At 38.9% G+C, this 23,394-nt stretch overlaps 1 protein-coding gene across 1 annotated transcript in view; it reads left to right on the top strand.

Moving 5' to 3' along the window:
• The window catches only part of CERS6 (ceramide synthase 6), a 41,315-nt gene that overhangs the window by 456 nt on the left and 17,465 nt on the right, over positions 1-23,394 (top strand). Inside the window, exons 2-5 of the mRNA XM_019617385.2 lie at positions 9,414-9,443; positions 12,077-12,127; positions 13,624-13,716; positions 19,346-19,474. Of these exons, the coding sequence (XP_019472930.1) occupies positions 9,414-9,443; positions 12,077-12,127; positions 13,624-13,716; positions 19,346-19,474 (303 nt within the window). The remainder of the gene's footprint in view (positions 1-9,413; positions 9,444-12,076; positions 12,128-13,623; positions 13,717-19,345; positions 19,475-23,394) is intronic.

Below are 23,394 nucleotides of genomic sequence, written 5' to 3'. Positions count from 1 at the left end.
TCATATTTCCTTTCTGTGTTAGCTCATCATTTTATCTTAAGACTTTCACATCATTTCTGACTACTGATGGTCTCAGTTTCTGGCAATTAAAAATGACATACTTTAGCGTGGGGAAATATTCCTTTGGGTTCAAATCTAATTCGGAGTATTGCTTCTGGTTTTTTTAACTGCTGCTGTCTTAAATACAGTTTCAGCAGGGATTATAGGTATTTTTTTCCCCACAGATTTACAAATTTAAAAAAGCAAGAAAGGCAGCCAGTCTTTTTTCTCTTACCCAGTCACTGTTCATTGTGCGCAAAATTTAGTGTTCATGTTAATCCAAAATTTAATATAAGTTTAGCACCAGCATAATTCCTCTGCTCTCATCTTTACCAACCACTCTTCCTGCTACTTGTTTTAGCAAAATGAGTTGCATTTAAAAACAAACAAAATACAAATGGATCAAGTAGATCTGAAGATGAAAAATGGAAACACCAAAAAGTTTGTATTTATGCACAACCTCAGCAGGAGGAGAAAGGGAAAAACAAGGAGGAAATGAACATAAAAGTTCATGTAGACTTAGCCAAAATTTCCCAAATCTGTAAAGATGTCCATCTTTCTTTGCTCAAGTGAAGGAAGTGTTCTCACAGATACTGACTCGGACCAAAGCAGGAAAGAATTTCCTTCAAAATGGCATTCTTATTTTTACATTAACATTTTCCCCTACACTTTTATTATGTTACAGAAAATTGCAGTGAGAGATTTTCTTCACTGGCCTTTTTCGTAGGCACTACTGAGTGCTTGTGGCATAAAATCAAATACACCAAGAAATAATTCACTACAAAGGACACCAGCACCTTAAGGGTGAATTGCCCTGATCCACTCAGTATGACATCAAAAAAAGGCAGCAGGTATCAGAAGTGGGAGAGGAAGGAGCTGCTTTAGTCAATCCTTTCCTTTGTTGCTTATATTATGCCTTGTTTTAACTGTATCCAGGGATGAAATTGCTCGGAAACTGGTCCCTTTCTAGTGACCGCCTCTTTGGTCACTGGAGATGGGGCTTTTAACCTGTCTATTGCAGAAAGCTGTCTGGATGAAGCTCTACTCCCACAGCCATCATGTGAGACTTGATTGTGTGTCTGTGAGAGGCTGCTTGTATGTCAAGGCTTTAGTGGCAGCAATGTGGGGAGATCTCTGCCAAAAGATCTCCTCACCAGCTGCCTTTGATGGCAACAAATGCTCTTGTATCTCAGGGCTTAAATCTTGACCCTGTGACCTAGAGAAGTCCTATTTCTATTTAATTAAAAAAAAAAAAAAATCAGCTATTGTAACATCTTGCTAACTTTCAGACTGTCAGGGATGATTTTGAGAACTTGCTGCAATGTGCTGATGCTGAACTACAGAAAAACACTGCAATTGCAGGAATAGAAAGTGGAGAGTGTTGTGTTCTATTTTTTTCCATGCAACTGCCTTAAACATCTGGGTTTGTGCTTGGAATCGTGCCTCAGTGATTACTCAGGGAAGAGTTGTTTTGTTATTTGAGATAGACTCTTCTCATTTTGGGCCATGGCTCCTTTATGGCACGCAGTGAGTCCTGGGAAGGAAAGAAGCTCACAGGGGATTCCAAAAGTCAGTGTCAGTAGGAGAATGTAGGAAATGATAAATGTTTCCCTTCTACAAATAGCATGGAAGTCAGCAGCTGGTCAGCATCAGCCAAAGGTACTTTTACGGCAGAGCAGCCACAGATAGTAACTATAATTACAGAAAGTAGATGTGTAATGGTAAGTTTAATTGCCTTTGGGTAACTGAAGTATCAGAGCCAAGTGCTCTGAAAATCCAGGAGCTCTGTAGAAGCTGCGTCCTGCAGGAAAGCAAGGAGCATTCTGAGATACTACAGTTCAGTACTGATCTTGGAGCACTACACAGCTACTAGGAGTGAACTGACCTATTATCTGCTTTAATAATTCCCTCTTAGGATTTTTGCTGGTTACTTAAATGTATGATAACTCTTTACAGTTCACTCTCATGGCAAGCTATGGTTTGCCAAGTATAAACTTTGACAGTTTACACAGTCTCTTTTCGATCTGATTTCAGGACCACAGTTGCATGTTGCCTATCCTAATAAATTCAGACGTCCTTTTAGATGCAAATTCTAGGTTAATTGATGTGGTCTGGCTCTGCAATCAAAAAATTCAAGGCAGCTGTAAAGCTAACAGTCGTGTCACTAGGAAACCTGTTATGCACAAATGAATTGGAACTTTAGCCCAACTTCTACAAAACTTAAGTAGACCTTCAGCTGCTGTAAACCATCAGAGCATCACTGATAGCCCAACTTCATGAAAAAAGAAATTTTGCTTTACTAAAAAGCAAGCAGAAGAGGAAGTGCTGGAACAAGAAGGTACTTAAATGAAAGCAAATTATTTGATGGCCAGACTTGGTAGTAGGACTGCTGGCTGGCTGATGAGAGCAAGGAGTGGAAATGCTGCAGCTACCAGCTTCTCTCTAGCTGCAGAATTCCTTGGTTCTGTTTAAAATGTGCAAAATTTCATTTTAGGGCCTCTGAGTGTCCCTTGCAAGAAATGGTGCAGGCTTTTTTTCTCCCATCACCTCTATCTTTACGTAGATGTTAGAGCCCTTTTCTACAACTACCTGTTCCTTTTGCTATTTTCATTTTAAAATACTGGGGAGTGATTTTCCACATAATTTCTAAGTTGAAATTGGGATTATCAGCACAAGACCAATGTACATTGTTTTTAACAGGGAAAGTGGATATATGTGGTACACTGAGCTTACTCTGCCTTTCCAGATATAACTTATGTAAATAAATCCAAATTTGAATTCATATTTTTCTAAAAATAATTTTGTGCACTCATACATTTGCATTTGAAATGTCAAGTGCATCGTTCAGTGATTGTTGTTAATCTTGGCTTTGGAGTGTGTCCTTCTGTATATTTTATTATTTTCAGTTAATAGAAGTATCATTTTTAATTACATTTGGAAGTCAGCCCTGTAGATTGCTAAGGGGAAAGGCTGAATTTTCTGCATTGCAGAAATGCATTTTCCTGATACCTTGTTTTTGCAGACATAAGGCACTAAACTCAAGAACAATAACAGTTCCATAAAAACTTCGGACAGTTTGCTTAGTCATAACATATGAAAAAAGAACCTTAGGAGATTCATTGGCAGTGTGTCATGTTGTCTTCAGTTATGTTGTGAATGGTGCCAAGAAATATAAATGATTGCTTGGGTCGGTAAAGAATTATGAAAATGCTATTCCTGTTGTGAGAAGCAAATAAAACAAGTCACTAGAAAGAAGAGAATGCAGGTTGATACAGAATATTCTAGATTCTTCTGTTTTCCGTTGTCAGTACTTGGTGATTTTGTGGGTAGGGGAAAATGTTTAGTTTTGAATTTAAATACTGGTCCCCTGCAGAGAGACTTTTCTGATGACTCCATGGCTCATCCTGCCATAAACAAAACCAGCCAGTGCTATCAGCTGCTAAGACAGTGCATAAAATACCTGTCACAGCAGCCACTGGAGGCTGGAAGTTGTCTGATAGAAGTTTTAAATGGATGAGAGAATTTTTAAGTGGTATGATAAATACCTTAGAAGGAAAATAAATGCAATACAACATACCTTAGAAGGAAAATAAATACAACCAATACAGATGATATTACTGTGATTCATATTCGGTCTTACTGAGGTTGGTTTTTGAAGTATGACTAGAAAAAACACATTTCTAGGTGACCAGATAAAGTTTCTGAGACATGTTAAATATGAAGTCCTTGGAGGCTGGGCAAAGTTAGTGGAAGGCGATCAAAAGCTGACATACAGTATTCTGGTTATTCCTTTGTAAATCTTCTAAAAATCAAGGCAAATGGGGAAAAGTTGAATTTTCTTTCTGCTGGAGGTAAAATAGCTGCAAAAATGCTGATACTTGTTTAAAAAAAAAAACAAAAATCAACAACAAAAAAAAACCCTTCACGTCCTTGTAGAAAATAAATAAGTACGTTAACTGAAAGAAATATGGTCAGAATATTGAGCCTGTTACCAACCTCCAAATGATCATGAACATGCAGCTAATGCTTGAATTATCATAATGAAGCCATGGATCTCTCCAGAAGTTCAAAATACAAGTTAGTTTTCCAGTTGAAACTAAAAATGATACTGCTGACATGTGCTGGATGTTTTCAGCTGCATAATTTCTCTGAATAATCAGTTTTGATGGCTCAATAATGTTTTACAGGAATGTGCATGTCTCATTGCCAGGATATCAAATGAGTTTTGGTTGAGAGAGCCTTTCCAGAAATCTGACACGGACTGAGGGCTTGAAACCTTGTATTCCCCAGTCACCGTCCTACCTAATGAAATGGCACATGGTGGAGGTCTTGTTTTCAGCTTTGTCACTTTATACTGTTAACCCAATAAGCTCTGCTGCTGAGTGCTGCAATGAATAAGAAGTGGAGCAGTTTTGATAAGTGTCTCTCAGCTGCCCAGTACTTTGTCAAATAAACTTGCCATCAGAAGTCACAGGAACTGCACTAACTGTATGACTAGGATAATTGATTTTAGTAAGGCAGCTATAGCTACCTGTACATGGATAGAAGCACAGGCTAGTGCTTGTCCAATTTTTGTGTGGTTAGTAGAATGTACAAGCTTTGTCCCTATTCATAACTGTTTTACTCCAGTGGGTCTGTTTAAACAAGAATTCTAATTTCATTTTGATTATGTAAAGTAACGGCAGAGTATCTACTCAGCCGTTACTTTCTTGGGTATTTTTTAGTTGAAGCAATGCTTGGAATACATTCAGAGAGCTAATAAAGAAGGCTGAATGAGTAAAGGATGCTAGTTACAACTCAATGCATTTTGCTTATTTTAATAATATATCAATACACTATGAATTACGTTACCAAGGAAGAGCTTCTCATTGTTTTCCTTTATTGTTGTTTCTTTGAAACAGCGTGTATCTACTCAGCTATGACTTATTTTACAGCAATTAATATCTGGGAGTTTTTTCCTGCAGCTAAGAAAAAGAAACACACAGTGTATTTGTTTGTATGTTGTGCACAGGAGCAAGCGTTTTTGTTGGTATGTATTTTCCTTAAGAGAGAATGATTGCTGTAATCTATACTTCCACTGATCTCTGTTGAGCCAAGAAAGAAGAAGGGGAAGAGCCAAAGGAGAATAGGGACACTGTGAAATTTGAATCTGAGAGACGCACTTACTGACAAGTCTCTTGGCTTTACCATAGTGGGGCAGTCGTTTTCGCACAGCAGTATGGTGTCTCTGGAGTGGGAAACAACAGAAGGATACTTTGTGTGCTACCAAGGTGATCTGACTTTCTAATGTCAACAACCATTCGGCTTACCATGCCAAAAGGCTGCATGCATTAGAGGGGGGGAAAAAAAAAAAGTAATTCAAATAAATCCCTTTAAGTGAGCACTTATTCAACTAAATTATGTGCAAGAAGAATGTTTATATATTGAATAAGAATAAAATTGGTAGGTTTCTTAACTTTAATTGGAAAAAAAAGTGAAGTCTAAGACACTATTTAATTTCAGTATGTTGAATGTCAAATAAATAAAGTTAATTATGAGTAACTTCCACTGATGTTATGAAAGGTGCTGTTAAATAAAGACTGTAAGTGGAAAATTTTAAATAATTTTATAATTTGCAGTTAAAAGAAAATTTAAAGTCTCCCCTTCCCCTGCTGTTGCAATTACAGATAAGCTGTAAAGCTTGGAATATGGTAGAGTGTCCATCCCCACAAACAAGAGATTGCAGGCAGAATACAATGAGAGCATGCAGCTACTACTGAGGAAAAGAGGAAATTACACATATATGAGATGACAAACGTTTAGGTCTAGGGATGAGAACAAACTATGCACAGTATCTTGAGGGCTCAGTAAATAAATGCTAACCAAGAGAAAAGCTTCTGGCCTCAGCTGAAGTACTTAGTTATTTGAAGACCAAGGGCCTGCTTTAATTTGATGCAAGTAGATGTATGAGTGCCATGACACATTCGTGTTTGCATCAGAGTAAGGTGGGTAGAAATTTGACATAAGTATTATCCTGACTTTAATTAATAGCAGTAATTTCTGTTGCGCTAAATAGAATCATAGATAGCTGTAAGGGACAAAATTTTGTAAAGCTGTATCCAAATGTATTAACCATGCCTGATAAAATCTTGGCCTTTTCGGATTTTGAAGTAGGGGGTATGTGTGCATTGAATGCTCAAAATTTCTGCGTTGTACTCTCTTTGTCTTTATAGGAACAAAAATATTCTAATTTCAAAAGCAACAAAGGCATCTTATAATCTTTTTCAGACTGAGAATGTCTCACTTTTGTTTGAAATACGGTTTTGTGTATAAGTAGGCTTTCCCAAGGTGCGAGGATTCTGTTATGGCATGCTTGGATTTTTGCATGCTCTATTCAGGCAAAAACAGCTGGCCACTGCCTTTGTTCATGCATGAAAAAAACTGGGAGATTTTTCTTACTTATCTAGGAATTGAGGAAGAACTCCTTTGGGAATTACAACGTGCCCACATGATCAAGAGTGAATCAGGTGCATAACAGCTGTCTGATACTTGAAACTGTTAGGTAGAAGCTGTTTTGTAGAGAACTGCGGTTTGCTGTCACTAGGCTAAAATATATGCCTCTGGAAGTGTTTCCTCAGCATGTTGCTCGTTTCAACTTTATAGGCTGCAGAAAAGAAAAAATGAGTGCCAGCAACACTATTCATTTTTTTTCACACGTCTCTTATTTACCTATAGACTCATGCTTCCAAGGATGAAACTCAATTACTGGGCAAAGCAACACCAATGCGTGTGGGCACCACTTGCCTGCTTGGGTCCTAGTTGTGCTCAGCACAAGTACAAATAGTTTAGTGAGTGACAGGGCAATGTGGAATGAGGTGAACTGTGAAAGTAACTTCAGCTCTACACTAACAACCATTATGCAAAATTGTGTGACCCACATGTAAGTATGTTCATCTTTAAAAACACAAGCTGTTCATAAAAAAACATGCATGCAATTCACTTACCTTAAAAACACACATTTGTTGGCTGACTTGCCAACGGTGTGGGGAAGACATGGAGGGTTTCTGCATGTTAGAGAATCCATCCCATGACCTCTGTGTGTTTCCTGTATTCAGTGGATTCTGCTGGGCACATATGAATGAGAGGCATATTCATGGTTGTTTCTATTACTGTCTGATGAACTAGAATTTAATTTGTTATTTTAAAATAATACTTCATCAAGTACTTATATTGTCTCTTTGATATAATGCGCACAGAAATGCCTTTCAACCAAATCAACTATGAACTGTCTGGAGAATAGATCACAGTGGGAAGGGTTTTATTGCACTACCTTTTTATTTTTATTTTTTATTCATCTACTTTAAAAACTATCCTTTCACATTGAAGATTATAGCAGCGTTTTGAGCAAGGCACACAGTTTTTCATTACTTTGGGGCTGGTGAAAGCCAGGGCCCACTTAGAAGCTTTCTTTACGGATAAGTAGGACAATGCATGCAAGGCAACTAGAGGCTTCTACTTAGCGTGCAAGCATCTCAGTTGTTCCCTTGTCTTGAGAGGATTTTTTCTTTTTTTTCTTTTTTTCTGAAAGAATTCTTGAAAATTATTCCCTTTAATCGCAGAGTTTGTAGAGAGGTTTGTTGGAGCTTTTGACAGGTATTCTGTAAGGACTGTAAAATAAAAGAAATTTTTTCCTTAATGCTGTTTTAACAGCAGCTTGTCATCCTTCACTGTCATTGCTACTGTACTGATTGGGTACTTTATGTTACATAAGGGAGGATTTCAGCATTGTAGGGCTGGTGCTTTGTGACATAGAATTGTGCTTAGGGTGGAAGGGACTTTAAAAATAATCTTGTTCTATCCTCTCTGCTTTGAGCAGGTTTGCCATCCACTAGATCAGGCTGGCCAAGGCACCATCCAACCTGAGCTTGAAGGCCTCTATAGATGGGGAATCCACATCTTATCTGGGCAACCTATTCCTGTGCCTCATCTCCCTCTGAGTAAAGAATTTTCTCCTGACATCTTCCCTAATTCTTCCCTATTTTAGTTTAAAGGCATTTGCCCTTGTCCTATCACTACCAGACTTTGTAAAAAGTTTGTCTTCCTCCTACTTATAAGCTTCTCTTCCAGTACTGGAAGGTCAGATATGGTCTTCTTGCAGCCTTCTCTTCTCCAAGCTAAACAAGTCCAGCTACCTCAACCTTCCTTCATAAGATGTGCTCCAGCCTTCTGATCATCTCCATGGCCCTCCTCTGGAGGCACTCTAAAGTCTCCATGTCTCTTGTGCTGGGGTCCCAAGTCCTGAATGCAGTACTGCTGATGAGACCTCACAAGGGCAGAACAGAAAGGGTTGATCACCTTCCTCTCCCTGCTGTCCACATCTCTTTTGATGCAACCCAGGATACTTTTGGCCTTCTGGGCTACAAGTACACTGTGCTGGCTCATGTCCAGCTTCTCACCTACTGAGACCCCTAAGCCCTTCTCTACTGGGCTGTACTCAATGAGTTCTTCTCTGTCTGCATATATATCTGTGATCACCTCAATCCAACTGCAACACCTCACATTGGCCTTGGTTGAACTTCATTCAACTCATGTGGACCCACTTTTCAAGCCTATCCAGGTCCATCTGGATGGCTTCTCTTCCTTCTATTGTGCAGGTAGGCACTCAGCTTGGTGTAATCGGTGAACTTGTTGAGGGCGCACTCAATCCCACTATGTCATTGACAAAATTGTTAAAGAGCACTGATCCAAGATACCTGGGGGACACCACTCATGACCACCTTCCACCTGGATATGGATCCATTGTCTACAACCATCTGGCTGTGACCATCCAACTAATTCTTTATCCACTGAATAGTCCAGCTTTCAAATCTGTGTCTCTTCAGTTTATAGTTAAGAATGTGGTGCAGGACAGTATTAAAGGCTCTGCACAAGTCCAGGAAGATGACATCAGTTGCCTTTCCTTTGTCCTACTTATTAGTTACTGAAGCTTTTAGCAGTTTTCAACTTCATGATGTCCTTTTGTTATCAGGCTGCTTGTACTTCATCTCTTTCCTAGGCATTATATTTCCATTTTTCTTCTTATTCTTGGTATTTGATAGCAGACTCATAATGTTTGCCCAGAAAAGATCTGTTGCAAAGTCAAGTCACTGAGCTTTTTTCCTGTCTGTTGTGAGACTTTGCAGGGAGAGCTGGGCTTTGCTCAGTAGTGAGCTTGTCTTGTGTGGGACAACTTAAAGGTATATCCTCTGAGCATGCATGTGGTTCAGCTGAGCCCTGAGAAAGCCAGCATTAAGTCTTTTCTGGTTAGTTCACCCTTTATCATTGTGTTGAAGTGTTACATCACAGATGCTTTCAGAATTCTCTCCTTCCAGCTGAACCTGCCCTGGATATCCTAGAATCGTGAGGTTCACAGAATACTAGGCAAGGTGCTTATAGCTCCTACTAATACTATGTCTTTAAGGAGAAGTTAAATTCAGTTTAGGGCTATGTTCATTGCAGTGGTCAGAGGGGAAGGCTGAGCATAAACCAAGTGCTCTCTCTCTGCTCTTCACTAAAGCATGCCAGGGCAACCATAACGCAAGTCCCATTCTAGAACAACAGTTAGAGTTGGCTCCGAGAAGCTTAGGCAAGTGGAGGAGAGACTGGGAAGGAAACAGAGGTAGGAAAGTAGTATAGAAACCATGCAGTCCTAGCCACTGTGCCTGCCTGTTGCCCACGTAGAATCTAATTAGGTTTTCAAACAGCAGATCAGAAGCATTTTTTATGGGAAGGTAGCATGACTTTCTGAGTTGCCTTTGGCTCAGAAGCAGATGTTTTGTAGTGTATTGTCTCTGAGACTTAATAATAACGCATTTATTGTATTGTTTCTCAATTTGTGGTATCCTTTCAGGCTTTGTGGTAAAGTCTTGATGGATTCTTACAGTGAAACCTCTTTTGTTTAGCATTCGGTATTTTAATTGAACGTAATCTCTACATCTGCAGCTCCTATAGCAGGCGTCTCTCCTAAGAAGCCTTAATATGTTATAATATTTGAAGGAAAAAATATGGATTTTTTTTTTTTTTTTTGCTAACACCTGTAATTTAGGTAGCAAAATAATTGGGTAGGAAGCATATCTTATTTCTAGTTGAATATGATATGAAAGATAGTTGCAGCCTGGCTAAAACTTGAATTATCCTACAATATTTGGATGGCTCTACTTTAAGCAGCTGTCAGAAAAAATATTTTAGATTCGATGTATTATTAACAGTTGTAGATAGAGGGGCTGTATCTCTTTCAAGATACCTTTTTTGTTGTGTGAAATGAGAGGAACTCATATTGCAGTAACTACTGTAGAGATGCTTAAACCACTGAATTGCTTACAATAAATTATTATTCCAAATAGACGGGTGGAGAGGTTTGAATGGACTTTCACCATTCTTACAGCCTCCTTGTAAGAGACGCATCAGAAACTCGTAAGAGATCTTTTATTTGTAAGTGTTGGTATTCTGCTTAAGCCATTGTAAGAATTATTCATTTCTACTTGAGGAGCAGTGGGGGTGAGTGTGCAAATTTCTTCTCTTCCCTTCTTTCCTCTGGATACATTTAAAAATGTAGGAAGATCCTCCAATATTCAGATTTACATCACTCATAACCAGGAAAGGTTCTGAGGATATTCTGGAAGACAAATCATAGCTAGAACTTATGCATCAGTTGGGAATTGGGCTATAATTTTGACTGTAATGTGTACAGTCTTTTGATATGGTACAAATCCTTCCTATTTATAAAGACTCTACCAGCTTGATTTTCTTCATAGGACATCAAGCTCCAGAACAGCATTCTTTTTAGTGTTTATTTTACTTGGTTTGATGCTCCTCACAAACATTGCATTTTGTGTGTGTGTTGTTATGCTTTGCCTGAACTGGACTGCTCCTCCTAATGGTGAAAACAAGAAAATGCTCTGTTTCATGTACAAGGGGTTTGTGTGAAAAACATGGTGTTAGTAGTACTTAGTGCTGTAGGAGCAGGTGTGTTTTAATCCGGGAGACCTAACAATGTTCTGCAATCTTTATACTTGGATGTAGAACAGCTAATGATGCAAATATCCTGAATCCACATCTTTCTTTCATGTTTCTAATGAGATAACCTGAGACGCAGCCATGCTTTGCAAGACATGCACATTGAAAAGGAGTTGTTGATGCTCATGCATAAAACGGAAATGTGTCTATTTGGTGACTGTCAGTTTGGCCATGTTCATATTGCCATTTGTGGAAATATTTAACAGCTGAAAATGTTGGGTAGAAGAGCTTGTTCACGTTATAATTTCTATCTAGAGTTCCATGGTTGCACAGAAAAAGAAGGAAAAGCTAAATAACATGTACTTACATGGCCTTATCTTGTGTGACACTGAAAAAGAAGCACTGTATAAGCCTTGTGCAGTCAGGAAAAGAAAGAAGAAAAAAAGACGCAAAAGAGCTGCATGTCTCCAATCAAGTTTTTTAGTTTACCCAGCCTTTTGTAATGGAAGAGTCTGTGGTTTCTTGTGACAACAAATTTGTCTGAGGCACTTACTTTTCATGTTGCCCTAAGATATCAGAATTTTCCATGTGGCAACAAAATGTCTTATCTCTGGATGGCCACCTCATCAGCCAGGAAAGCAAAAGGCATGATTCATTCTCTGGAGTGGTTATATGGCTAGGATGAAGTACTGTGTGAAAGGATGCTTATACATAAGGGAAGTTCTCGCAGGTTAAGATTTCCCATGTTGCTGAGAAGGTAATGTGAGATCTGACCATCTGTGCACAGGCTGATTATATTCAGCCTGCACTCCTGTAAAAGCTATTTGTATAAGGTCATGGTGCACTAACTGAAATTCTCTATGGATGGGAATTTTGCCCTCGTATATTTGTGAAACTTTTAAAAATCTACTTCTTGTATTGGGAGCTCAGAGCCTTTGTCCATAAGTGCAAATACTATATTGTTTCTATAGTTTTGTCCTTCACTTGTATTAACCATAAACACTTACACTGACCAAAATTATATGTACAGACCTTTTTTGTTTTATTTTCCTTTCTCTCTCAGACACCCTGGCTTTGGAATACCAGACAGTGCTGGACTGGTTACCCATATCAGGTAAAAGTACTGCCTAAAACCAAGAATGGCATCTCTGAATAGCTCTGTTTTTTATTATGATAGAGCTTTATGTCAATATGTTAGTATGAACAGGCTGTTTGGTGCTTCAAATGTAGCGAGATGCTCCCTGTCTTGCTTGTGTTCAAGAAGCGAAATGGGAATTTAACTATCACACCTGTTTCGACATGATCTGAAAACAAATCTTGGAAATCTACCTGTGACATCTGCCACAGTGGAGAAATAGCCATCTTTTACAAAGTTCTGAGGAGGTTGAAAGTTTTAGCAAAGCCAGAGATCTAGCAGACTGGGAAATTCAGAACGTTAGTTACTAGTCTTAAATGGGGCAAATACACTTTTCTGTATTTAAACTCATGCTAGAAGAGAGTCCATCAGAAATGAGACCATCTAATAAAAATCATTTTCAAAATCTCTGTCCCAGAAACAAAGACATCTACTGAGTGCTGATCAAGATTATACATTCGGTTTTTCATTTGTATCATAAAGTATCAACATGTATCTATGTTTAAATAACCCATATAGGATGTTCAGTCAACACCTGAAAACTCTTTGGATATGAAGTATTGGTCTGCAAAAAAGAATGGGAATAAAAGAGACAACTGAATTGCCTCTTTCTGATTGGGTGTGTGGTTGGATCAGTGCGAAGTGTTCAAAAGATGGTTCATCTAATTCCTTTGGACATGCCCACAGAACTTCTCCTGTGCTAGTGAACATTGTCACTGTTACAGAAGATATGACTAGCAGGGAAGCACAGTCATGAGAAAATTAGAATAGCTCCTAGGACTGTCCCTCTTTAGCTGGGATCTAAATAGTTACCCCTTTGAAGTTGTTTTTGGTTGTGAATAGGTTCCTGTGTGTTGTTATTTATATTTTTGCTTTATTTATATTTTTGCTTTTAAAAATCTGTGTAACCATGTTGTATATCAAACAAGATGCCTGGGTAAATTTATTTATTTTCTTCTTCACAAATGCTAGCATGTTACCAGATAATGTTTATATTCTTTAAAAGTTGTCTTTATATTAGAACAAGTTAAATCTGTTTAAAACTCAGAAGGTTTTTATCATAAACAGGTGAGGTTATGTACTAGTGTCACTTTAATCTACTCTAACATTGTTTCTTTTGCTGTGCTTTCTTTTTTTTTTTCTTGTATGTTTAATACATTATTGATGTACAGCAAGATGTTTCTAGTAATCTTTTGCAACAGTGATATAAGTGGGAAGAGTTTAGTTTGTTCTGGGTTTCTAATGGGCATCTTAATTTTTTGGTATTGCAATACTGTAAAGATTTAAAAGAGGGTAGGCTGGGAGTATATTTTTCCGGAACCATCAATTTGAAAGAGGAAACATCATCATTTTTCTTACATAGGATCCTTATGTATAATACAATAATCCATCTGTGATTAAACATCTCTTGTATAGACCTCAGGTGCCCATAGTATCAGACTCTCTATTAACCTTTTCTCATCTCCATCTTTCAGCCACTGATGCCTGACCTTCATTATTACTACATTGCTGAATTATCTTTCTACTGGTCCTTAATGTTTTCTCAGTTCATTGACATCAAAAGAAAGGTAAGAACAGTGAGAATGAAAACACTGAAGGCTTTGATATTCATCGCTGAAAAACTGATGCTGAAGTGCTTGTTTCACGCTGTTTCTTGTTACTGTGATGCGTTTTTTTTCTGCACATGGGAAGAAGAGCCTGGTGTAATCAAATATTCAAAGGGAAATGGCATCAGCTGAAATCTACTGCTCTTATAAAATGATTTGAATGCAATTGATCAAATATATATATTATTTCTACTAAGGGTTAAATGATTAGATATCAATGATGGAGCAAGGCTGCCTGATAAATTCATAGTACCGTTTGGTAACATCTGTGAAGGCACTGAATTTATTTTCCTGCACAGACAGGGTAAAAACAGAGATGCATTTAATAATAAAGAGTGATACTACATATAACCCTTGGTTATAAACCAAAACCAAAGCTCTGCAGCAATGCTACAGAATTGTTTGGATTATTGCTGCAAGAATGTGTTTATCTAATCAGTCCCCATGTATCAATTTCAGCTCTCTGCACTGTTGTTGATTGTATTTCTTTTTCTTTGTGTACCTCTTGAGAGAGCAAAATTCAACAGCGTTGCATTTGCAACATTATATTTTTAAAGAATATTTAATAGATTCCTGACTAGTTGTTTTTCTTATGTGAAAGGTAATTGGAGGTACTCAGTCAGCATCTAGGTATGCTGAAGTACAGTTCTGAAAAGAGCCATTGTGGTAGGCTTTCATCTTTCATCTTGGTCTGTCTCCTGGGAAAAAGCTATAGCATTTGCCCTTTGTTTCCATTGTTGAGATGAGCACGGTGAGTCTGATCCTATCCATACATAGGTACAAGCAAAGAATCTTCTGTGTCTCTCAGTTATTTATAAATGATTTATAGATAAATATCAGTATGTGCACACACACATACAAAAGGCTTCTCGGCATACTGCTTTGGAAATGGAAGGAAAATGGAGATAGGGAATTAGTCTGGTTGCAGCTAAAGTATACCACTGTCACAGATTTACAGTGCTTGACCTCAGAGCACCAAACTGAAGCGGCAGACCATGCACCTGCTGTATCTGAGAATGTAGTGTCTCAGCAGAGCAAGAGCACAGTGTCTGTAGTGTAGTGATAACATGTCAAAAACCTTTCATTATAAGCACCCTGCAGAAGACAATGGCAATGCTGTTTTTGTAAGTAAACTAGGAGATCACTGACTGGTTTGCATTGTGGAGTTAATTCTTTTTGTAGTTTAAACAAAATTGATAACTAGGATGACCAGACTGGAAAATGCTGCTGTGTGCTGGTGTCAGACAGTAAAACTCCTCTGTGGTCAGGGGCAAATGCAAACTGACAAGAAAACCCATGAATTGAATAGTGTTAACACTGAGAGCTTACAGTAGTTGACAACAAGTAGTAGCACATGCTGCTGGGCATCTAGGCAGTGGCAGCCGTCAGCTGGATCACAACACAATGCCAGAATGTCTTCTCTGACGAGACAGCTCAGGATGTAGAGGGATATCATACAGACAATGTGCTAAGCTAGTGGGAATATAGACTAGGAAAACATGAAGTGAGCCTCAGCTCCGAGGTGAACTCCTATCAGACACTCAGGAGCATCAAATACATGTATGTATTTGCATATGTACCAATAAGGAAAGGCTAGAAGTTTAACAAGTGCTCAACCTATAAAGTAAGACAAAGGTGAGAAGCATAATGTTGGCTCAAACTCAGGCACTTCAAAGATTTTGAGACAAAAGATTGGTCTCAAAGCCATTTTCCTGAGGTGCTCTGTGCATCACCAAATTCTGACTTCAATAGGTCAGGGTGTAAAAGTGCAAAAGCAACTTCTCTGAAAAACAAACAAAAAAAAACCCACCCAGTGGAGTACAAGTTTGACAGAGACATCAGCTCTTGCAGCACCATTGTAGTTCTCTTTTAAAGAGCAAGTTTAATTTAAAAAAATGTGGAAACTTCTTAATGTATCTACTATATAATATGTGATACAGTGACACCATAGCTGGAAGAAGCAGGAAATTTGCCAGCTAGTATCAGATATTATGGTAATCCTTCATGACAGTTTATGCGGAACAGATTAACGGTTCTCAGTCAAAGAAACACGTTGATGTTTTCTTGCTACTGTGAGAGGAATACTGTTGTGTATGTTGTGCTTATCATTTTAGATACTTTTAAATACAACAAGGCCTGTCTTGTAGTCTGGAATGATCAAAAGTGTGCTGGCAGACTTGAGCACTATAGGAATTCAGCCAACCACTATTATGCATCGAGCTTTCTCAAGGCAAGGTGCTGTAGGTCTTTACTGAAAGTGCCAGCACTGATCACTGGCGTAGCTCCAGTCTTTTACTTTGTGCAGCTCAAGATAAATGAACTTCTGGTTTTCAGTCTCTTTTTTTTTCTTCCCTAACAAGAAATTCATTATTTCAAATGGTTACACTGATTTTTAAATAGCTGTTTATCTTTTTTTCTAGATGTTATAAGTTCCCTCAGATTATCTCTGCCTGGCTGAAGAGATACAAACAAAATATTAAGCTCTAAGTTGAGGCAGTGAATTGAATAGATTAATTTTTATAGTTTGTGCTATGTTATTTGCTTCATAAACATATACTGTGTAGCTGTAATTATCCTTAAGGCTTTCATATTTTCAAATACTACAATCTTCTGTCATTTGTTTTGGTGTTTTATTGTGTTTGTTTTTTAAATTTTTTCTCCAGTTTCCTGTACTCCTCTTCTGTAAAACACTCAGAAGGAAGATTGGATTGGCTAACAAGCCTTCGATAAGTTTTAAAAGTAATCAGGCTTACTTAACATTTTCTGGTTACCTGAAGTATTCATCGATAGAATAGTCAAACCACCCTATGTAACAGAAATCTTGTTTCTGGAGGGTTTGTGTCAAGATTGAGACCCATGGGATTTTCTGTTGTCCGCACCATATTCTTCCATTGATGGTGTCATGAGTAGGGTCTTTCTCCTATTCTTAGAAACATATTTTCACGTACAGGCACATGTTATCTTTCTGAAGTTACAAACGGAGGCTACAATATAACTGTGCTGTAAATAAATGTGTCTCATGCAAACCTGTATGGTTCAAAATACACTAAAGAAAGAAGCCATTCTTGTACAGCTATAATTCTATTGTGTATGGATTGTTTGCAACATTAGTTTCTGTGTATTACCCTTGTGTATAATTAAAATGTAACACATAGCTTCTTCGAGCACAGTAATAATTACTGAGATCAGGAAATAGCAGGAAAGGAAGGACTAGAATAACAAAAGTTGTCTTATTTATATCACTACTACTTTGTTCTAGCAGTTCTCAGTATGTTGGACCAGTATCTCTGTTTCAGAGCTGACAGATACAGTTAACTGTCTTTTTCAATAAACATCAGAGAAGTTCCTTGGACAGCATTTCTGTAAGTAGTCTCATGTGGAGATGCAGAAGACTGCTGCCCATAAGTATTAGGTCTGCTTAGGAATAATCTGTATAGCCAGGAATCCCCCCCAGGAGGGAATGAAATTCTAGTCTTTGTAGAACATGAATGTGGCATCTATAAAAACAGGAATTTTTCGGCTTAGGACTTCTTGCCTCATTTGGACTGTCTATGTGCAAATGTAATTACAGTTAGCAGGAAAATGAATAAGTGCCATAGCATTTGCAACTGAAGCAGGTAAAGAGCTAAGATGCAATATGGCCATGTGGGAATGCTAGCACCTTCCTTTTAGCCCTGGGGAAAAAGGTAGATGCTTTGGTTTTTTGATTATGGCAGAGTCAAATGGTCCCCATGGGTGGGTTTGTGGTTACTGAATTGACTAAGATGCCATGTTCTTGCTCTTACTTAAGACCCTCAGAAAGAGAAATAGACTTTAATTTTCTTTGTATTCAGTTCTCTTTAAGAAAATGGAATGTAAACAGTGGCTTGAGATGATTGCTGCATGTGTTTGATCACATTCCAGACTGCTGGAGACCAAATAATCTGACTGAAAAATGTTGGATGTATGTTAAAGTAGGATACAATTTTCTGCTTTTAGTCAATTCTTCCTCATGTTGTGGATTTGCAGGACAGAGGAGCCTGTAGCACTTGACAGCATTAAACATGGAATGATAGGCTGAGAGTTCCTTCCCTTTGTAGTTAATGAGTCAGCTCAAGCTGCAAGTTTTTTCACAGACTCCAGGTATGCAGTGCAGTGCATGCAAGGGCTGGTCCTAGAAGTGGCAGTGCATTCCCATGTACAGCAGGCCCCTCTCCATTACCAGAGACAGGCAAGGTGGCACTGAACAGTCACCTCCAAACACTAGAGAGAGCAAGCAGTAGGCAGCTATAGCCAGAGCCGTCCCTTTGTTACTGGGAGCTACCAGCACTTTTCCTGCAGGCCCTCAGACCTTCCCTCCCTTTGCAAGCCAGGCTCTGTATCTCAAAAGGCTGCAGTTTTCCCTACTGTTTTTCTGCTGTGGGCTTATCAGCTGGTGACAGCTTAGTTGGACTCAACTGCTGCAAGAAACACAAATACCACCTCCCAAAGCACTTGGTGAGGAGAGGACCCTTCCTGAAGGAGCTGTTTCTTGTGGCTGTCTGGATCTGCCAGCCTTGTATGAGATCTGCCTTGTATGAGATCTTGATCTTGCCAGCCTTGTATGAGAGCTGCTTTGCTACCTGGGCACCCAATGCCTGGAGAAACTCCCCAGTGAAATGGTCCCCTTTTCTTTAGGGTTTTGATACTATTTTCCCACCAATTTGCATGTAGTTAAGCAAACTCCAGCCTCCAGCAAGACTTCATTATTTTTAAACTGATTTTATGCGTTACAGAAAAGATTCTCATGCCAGTGTGTCCTGTTTTCCCTGTAATCAGCCTAGGAGTGTAAGCCAGGTGCACTAGTTGTTCCCTTTGCTTTGCCCACTCCTCAGGATGCATCAGAGATTTTGATATTCTAGGAGTTTTACTACTGCCTGTATTTTTCAATAGTAACAATTACTTGCTGACTCTGTGAGTTACTGGTTTGAGGACTGGGCAATGTGCATCACTTAGAAGATAGCAGCTTAGATCTGAGTAGGATCTGCACTAGCTTGTTTGAAGACTTTTCTGACCCTGCTATAGTGTGAAGATAAAACAGCTTCATTAAAAACAAACAAATGAAAGCAGAAACTTGGGATTCTCAGTTCTGTGAGACTGCTCTGTAGCACTTGGCAGGTGACTGTCAATAATTGCTCATAGCACGGAGGAAATGTGTTGGTTGTTCCTCTGCAGCTGTTTGAACTCTTGTAAATGATGCACTATTTTGCAGATTGTGTATTACTCAGTTTGTAAGAAGTAAGGTATAATTTGATTTGTATGTACATAAGTTTTTTCAAAGTAACTTCAGTCAGGGATGTTTACGAGATTACATTATTACAAACTGAGAGGCATAGCTACTTTCTAGCTTTCGATAATCTTTTTGCCTTTTGTTATCATACAGTGGCTATTTTACTTAGTCAAAGGAAAAATACTGCTGGGTAGGCACTTAAGTAGAAGAATCTTCATGCAGCATAACCATAATGCTGGATTTAAAAACATTCATCCATTTTTACGTGGAGGTACTGAATCTCACTGCTTGTTTCATTGTTTGGTTTTTTTTTTTTCTTTTTTCTGCTTCTTGCTGCTCTAGGATTTTGGCATCATGTTTACACATCACATTGTAACAGTCACCCTGATAACCTTCTCATATGTAACCAATTTGACACGAGTGGGAACCCTGACCTTATGTCTCCATGATGCGGCTGATGTTGTCCTAGAGGTGAGACAATACCTGTGTCATCAATGTATGTGATATTCACTATTCTGAGAGCTCACATGTCAGTGGGTAGAATCTATTTGCTATGCAGAACATGTATTCCCTAAGCAAAGAGGCCAGTTCAAGATGGTAATGTTGATTAATATAGTGTATTTCCTTGCTGAAATGTATTACACTTGTAGCAGTCCATGTTTGTGACTTAAGGCTGATTTATTCTTTGATAAGCTGCTCGTATAGAACAGTCTGACCATGCATTGCCAGGAAGAGTTGCACAGATTTTAAATATAGCATGAAAAAATCAAAAACTAAAGATCATGAAATATGGGAAGTGGCTGCTGTGTGAGATAGGATCTCTTGGCTTGACCACTCTGAAGTGATGAGCTAAGGGAGAATCCCGCCTCTGGAAGAATCAAGGTGTCGTGGTTTGGTTCTGCTGTTCTTTGCTGAGCAGAGGGCATGAAACACTGTGCCTGTTCTGTGCAAAGGCAGTGAGCTCACCTGCTTCTCTGGAGGACTTCCAAATTCCTGTCCCCACACCTCATCTAGATGCCAGTATTAAGCAGATGGCTTTGGAGAAGAAGGAGATGATTTATACTCTTTTAAGACAAGATGATCTGTAACTTCTTTAGCAGCAATTTAGAGATTTTTCTCATCAGTTATGCTGAGATTGCGCTATGGACTCTCCATCAGGATCAGATAATAACTGTTTTGTATAGAGGTTTGTTTTTGTTTTTTTTAAAGTATTTTCAAGGATCCTTTTATGCAAGAACATAGCTTCAATGTATGATTCACTTTTCTCAGTTTTGAAGTCCTGCCATTCTGGTTTGATTGTGCTTTAACCCTGTTTTTAAATTTATTTTTAATCTAGAAGTCGCATGACTACCTGAGGATGAAGGCAAGAAAGAATCTGTTTTTCTCCAATTAGAAATAATTACATCTTTGCAAGCTTTTTTCCTGTTTTAGCAATGTGTGTAGATCTATTCTGCTGGCTGTGAATTCACCCAAACCTTCTTCATCCCTATTTTCTTGCCAACAGAAGGGCATACTTGATGTTGTTCATTTCAGATCAGACCAGTGCCTGTGGAACTGGAAAAGCACTGAAGAGTAGCTGTGGTAGGCTAGCTAAAATCTTAGCTTGAACACACTGGGATATATATTTTTGATCAATTCCTCTGTCCCCCTGACGCAAAGAGAGATTGCTATTCTCATATGATTTGAAAACATAAACCAAAGTCTATTTTATTATGTGAGACAGCCTTTTGTGGTCTTCCTAGTCAGTTTTTTCAGTCTGTCATACCTGGAAATACTAAAACTGCTTATGAAGTATAAGAATCATAACGAAAACTCTTGAGAAACATTTACTAAGGCGGCTGTTAGAACTCACTCAACATGCTCTCTTCTGCTAAGACAACAAGTCGCAGCTCCTGTGCTATATGAGACAAAATGAACTCTTACATTATTTAGGGAATGTTAATGCAGAGGAAAATAAATATTTAGCTGCAAAAGAAGCTGATAGAATTTCTTACCGTGATGGATCAGTTGTGTACCTGACCTGTTTTACATGTTACGTACTGGTACAAATGGAAAGCTGCTTCTAGAAGCCATTAAACTGTTTCCACCTACCACTTCTTGATATACAGTGGAAAGCTGATTGGGAATGCATTAGTTTTGCTGTTCTCATTGCAGAAAGCAGTATGTATTGGTGGGAATAGTGGAGGTGAGGTTTTTTTTTGTAGACTTTAAGGCATTTACATGTGTAAAAGATTCATAGTGGGACTGGATGAAGGGAAAGCTGTTCCTATGTCATCCTGGGCTTCAGTAAAACCTTTGACAGTGACCACTTAAGATTCTCAAAATTCCTGTAGGGAAGCTGTCAAATCGTGGGTTGGATGATCAGAAAATAAAAGGATCAAAAACTGTCTGATCAGCCAGGCCCTGAAGTAGCAAGTGGTAAAAACTCTAACTGGAGGCCCAGTAAGCAGTGGAGTACCTTAAGAGTCAGTGCTGTATCCAGTCCTGTTTAACATCTTCATTAACTATCTGTATGATTTAAGGTGATACAAAATGGGAGGGAATGCTGACACTGACATCCAGAGGGTCCTTGACAGGCTGGAGAAGTGGACTGACAAGAATCTCATGAATTTCAACAGCATGAAGTGCAGAGACTGGCACCTGGGCACCTGGGGAGGAACAACCCAAGGAATCAGTATATACTGGAGGCCACCCAACCGGAAAGCAGCACTGCAGAGAAAAAGTCCCAGGAGTTCTGGAAGACATATGGTCATGAGTCAGTAATGTGCCCTTGCTGCTAAGAAGGCTAGCAATGTTCTTGGCTGTGTTAGGCAAAGTATCAAAGTAGGACAAGAGAGGTGATCCTTACCCTCTACTCAGTATTGGTGAGGCCATGCCTGGAGTCCTCTGCCTAATTCTGGGCCTCTCAGTGCAAGAGAGACATGGAAATAAAAGTCCAGTGAAGGGCCACCAGGATGATCAAAGGATAGGAGCACTTCTGCTGTAAGGAGAGGCTGAGAGTGCTAGGTCTGTTCAGCCTGGAGAAGAGAAGGCTCAGGGAGAATGCAAAAAGAATGGATCCCAGCTCTTCTTAGTCGTGCCTAGTACCAGGACAAGGGGCAGTAGGCACACATAGGAACATAGGAGTTCTGTCTAAGCATCAGGAAGCGCTTCTTTTACAGTATGGGTTATGGAAGGCTGGCACAGGGTGCCCAGAGCCTGGGGAGTCTCCTCCTCCAGAGATTCTCGAAAGCATTCTGGACATGGTCATGTGTACTATGGGTTCTGGGTGTTACATCTTGAGCAGGGGGATTGGACCGGGTGGCCTCCAGAGGTCCTTTCCAACCTCAACCATTTTAAGATTCTGTGATACTCAAGAATCTGTAACTCAGTTTAGGTCATCTTGGTTGCTCAAAGCAGCCTAGCTATGCCAGGATAGACTAAGCGTAGAATCATTGGCTTGCGTAGGAAGCCATTATATAATCTTTAGCTGAAATCCAGGCTACTGAGAGAAAATTTCAGCATCCCTTCTAAGTTCAGTTCTTTGAGGAGTTTGGGGTATCTTTGCAATATAATACAGCTTGCGGGTTAAAAAACACTTGGAACTAACCTGCTTACGTGTGTAAAACTGCTCTTATTTGGGACCTTGAGACCTTCCAGATTCGATTCCCTTCCTACTTAATGAATGCTGTGTTACTTTGTGTTACATTGTCTTAGGTGGCCAAATTCTATCCAACAGCATGCACTTTATCACTTTTTTCTAGTCTATCCTTATCAATGTTGTTTGTAGATCTGTGTTTTGAGTATTGATAACCTATCACCTGTACTGTTTTTGAGAAATACTACTACAAGCTGCAGTGGCTTCACACACTGTAAAACCATCTTTTTTTAGGCTGCCATCGCGGGAATACTGAACTTCCAGTTATCTGAAAATCAAGATGTTAGTAACTTCTCTCCCTTACATGTTGGCATCCAAAATGTTATCTTTTCCTTAAACCAGCCAAAGTACAAACTGCTAGGAAACACATTCATGTCCAGCAGAATACAGGACTGATCGAGAAGGCTTTAAGAATATAGGGTTGATTCAGAATGCTTATTATTTCTTTGCAGCACTTGAAGCTTTCCAAATATTTTGTGAGCTTCCTATTTTTTTTTCTGCTTTTTAAGAATATCCTTTATGTTCAGATTTTGAATAGAAACATTTCAGATGTCATGTAACATCCAGAAGTGCTGGTTGGTTTTGGCATATGGACTGTCTGATGTGATCATTGAGCATTTTCAGGTTCAGTGTCTTCATACCAATAGAATCAAACAATGCAGGACTGCCTCTTACCATTTTAAATAGTTCTTTGATTTGAATTCTGCAGTCAGAATAGTATTCTATATGCATTGTGGTTATTTTTCTCCTTCCT

The sequence above is a fragment of the Meleagris gallopavo genome, chromosome 7, assembly GCF_000146605.3.
Source record: "Meleagris gallopavo isolate NT-WF06-2002-E0010 breed Aviagen turkey brand Nicholas breeding stock chromosome 7, Turkey_5.1, whole genome shotgun sequence".
NCBI lineage: Eukaryota > Metazoa > Chordata > Aves > Galliformes > Phasianidae > Meleagris > Meleagris gallopavo.
Note: the sequence above shows the minus strand (reverse complement) of the source record. Positions and strands in the feature narration are given on the sequence as shown.